Source organism: Cyprinus carpio, chromosome A12 (genome assembly GCF_018340385.1).
Source record: "Cyprinus carpio isolate SPL01 chromosome A12, ASM1834038v1, whole genome shotgun sequence".
NCBI classification, from domain to species: domain Eukaryota; kingdom Metazoa; phylum Chordata; class Actinopteri; order Cypriniformes; family Cyprinidae; genus Cyprinus; species Cyprinus carpio.
Genome location: NC_056583.1, coordinates 8,192,245 through 8,194,632, shown reverse-complemented (window position 1 = coordinate 8,194,632; position 2,388 = coordinate 8,192,245). Strand labels below are relative to the sequence as shown.

Sequence of the window (2,388 nt, the reverse complement as noted above, 5' to 3'; positions counted from 1 at the left end):
TATATATATATATATATATATATATATATATATATATATATATATATATATATATAGCCGTTATTGCATATTGCATCTATAATCTACTGCATTTTATGTGAATGTTGTGCATTATAATATGTATTGCGTCTTTTTTAAACATGATATTTGTTCCAGGTTACAGAAGTGGAATATCTGATGTTGCATGAGTGCGGTGTGAAGTGAAGGGGAGGAGAGTGGGAGGAGGTGCGGGTGGGAGTCCCGCAGAAGGAGCTTTTGAATCCCAACATGAATTCCACCCGCAGTCTCTGACAGCACACGAGCGATATAAACAGACAACACGGCACCTCGCGCAAGCGGATACTTTCTGAACTCTTTTTCATCAGCGTCTGCTTGTTTTCCACGGATGCCCTTAACGTCTTCCTCGTGACTTCAGCATCGCCGCGGAACGGGATGAGGCGGTAAATGTCGCGTTTCGCATCTTTTCACTCCGGTTGAAGCTGCAGGAGTATGTGATCATGTTGGCGACGCGCTGCCTCCTCCTGTGGGCTGCGGTCACCGCGCGACTCGCCGTGACAGGTGAGCGACGAACGCCGCGTTGGGAGCGGGTTCGTGATATTAGCACAAGCTCCATCGGTGTAGCTATTTATGTATAATGTGCGCCAACAGGTGCAACGATTTCTTCATTTTACGAATTGCCCCTTTTTCTGTCACGGGCATGGCTGTGAATTTTCTGCGTCGTACCAGAATCTGCAGTGATGCCGCAGGCTAGATGGAGTGTAGTAGCTGTAAACGCATAGGAATTATTAAAACAGAATCATGGCTTTGACGATTGTCTTACAGTTTTTATGCATGTGTCCTATATTGAAAGGCTGGGGCAGCAGCATCAAGCGGGACGGAGCGGAACGGGGACGCGAAAAGAACGCGTATGCAGAAGAGCTCACGCAGCCTCAGCGACTGCTGCAGCGGACTGACGCGGAGGAGGAGCTGCCGCACGGGCACTTGGGTACTCTAGTAAAGATTGATGCTGATGGAGCGCATGTGAGTGACTCTCCATTGATAGCGTGAAATCAGAATTGACCCCTTTTACTTTCTTAATTCACATTTTTCTATAATGAACGATGTATGTGAAAAACAAGCATCTATTTTCTTCCTAAACTTTCATCATAATATAATAACGTGCTCCCTCTCTGAAATTACTTTACTCTCTGGCTGATGTCACCAAGCTCTTCTATTTTCCACCCCCTCCCTTCCAACTACCTGGCGAGTCCGCATTTGTGTACCATTGAATATTACTGCATTTGATGAAAAACTTCTTGAGTGTTTATTATACATGAAGTACATTTGCCATGCTGGCATTGCCATGTGATCTACAAATATTCTTTCTCACTTTGAAACATATCAAATTAACGATGTTCAATGGGTTGTGAATACTCTTTCATGTTTTATTATTTTTTAAAGAGGCAATGATTTGAAAACTCAATTTGAAAACTTTTGTTGCTTTTAGTGTGTGTTAATGAAATATTTTGGTTATTTTGATGTGTCTGGCTGCCAATAACAGCTCTCCATCTGGGCCTGCACCATGCATTCCACATGTACAAAAATCTCACAATCATCCAAATGCTATGGCATCTAATTTATGCACTAAATAAATAAAATGGTATAACCTATTGATGTAATTGCCATAGAGACATCTCCCTCTGATATTCAGATTAATAATGAACTGTTTTTACTTATTTTTTTATTTTATTTTTTTTAATGATCCCTAAATCATAGCATTTGACTCCCCATATCATGAACATGTGCTTTCAACCTTGATTAATAACATTCTTAGCCATTTTCTTCCAAACCCCATGTGTCATGAAGACTGTTGACTAGAGCTGAGAGAGAATTGGCACTGAGCCCTTTTCAGAGTGGTAAAGTGCACATTAAATGTTCTACTTGTGAATATATACTTTAATGTAATATTGGCTTCTTGCTGTAGAGGAGGATGGAATATTAACAGTTGGGGGAAGAGTAAATGGGGCTTTCTCAGTTTACGTATAGATCTGTAAAGGGTTAGTTCACACAAAAATGAAAATTCTGTCATTGTTTACTTCATCTAAAATCTCGAAACCTGAGAGATTTCTGTCCCTCTATTAAAAGTCCATGTAACCAAAAAAAAAAAAAAAAACATAAAACATTGTTACAATATGAACTGAGTGGTCTTCTGAAGGAAGATCAACCATACTTGTTTGATACATGAACATAAACCTCATTGGTACTTATAGGGTGTATGTTTGAGCTTCCATTTACCATATTTGATATGATCTATGCTTTTGCATCAGTGTTTTATATGTGAATAAAAGCCTAAATTAAATCATCATATAAAGTGATTGAAGACTTGGATTAAACCACTTGATTCATATG

At 39.6% G+C, this 2,388-nt stretch overlaps 1 protein-coding gene across 2 annotated transcripts in view; it reads left to right on the top strand.

Annotated features, from left to right (window-relative positions):
* The first annotated feature begins 211 nt into the window (after nt 1-211).
* The window catches only part of adam11 (ADAM metallopeptidase domain 11), a 48,893-nt gene continuing 46,716 nt past the window's right edge, over nt 212-2,388 (top strand). Inside the window, exons 1-2 of one of the 2 annotated variants that reach the window (XM_042767380.1) lie at nt 212-558; nt 851-1,020. In XM_042767380.1, coding sequence (XP_042623314.1) covers nt 498-558; nt 851-1,020 — 231 coding nt within the window. In that variant the 5' untranslated portion in view covers nt 212-497. The remainder of the gene's footprint in view (nt 559-850; nt 1,021-2,388) is intronic. The other variant, XM_042767381.1, reaches the window with a different exon arrangement.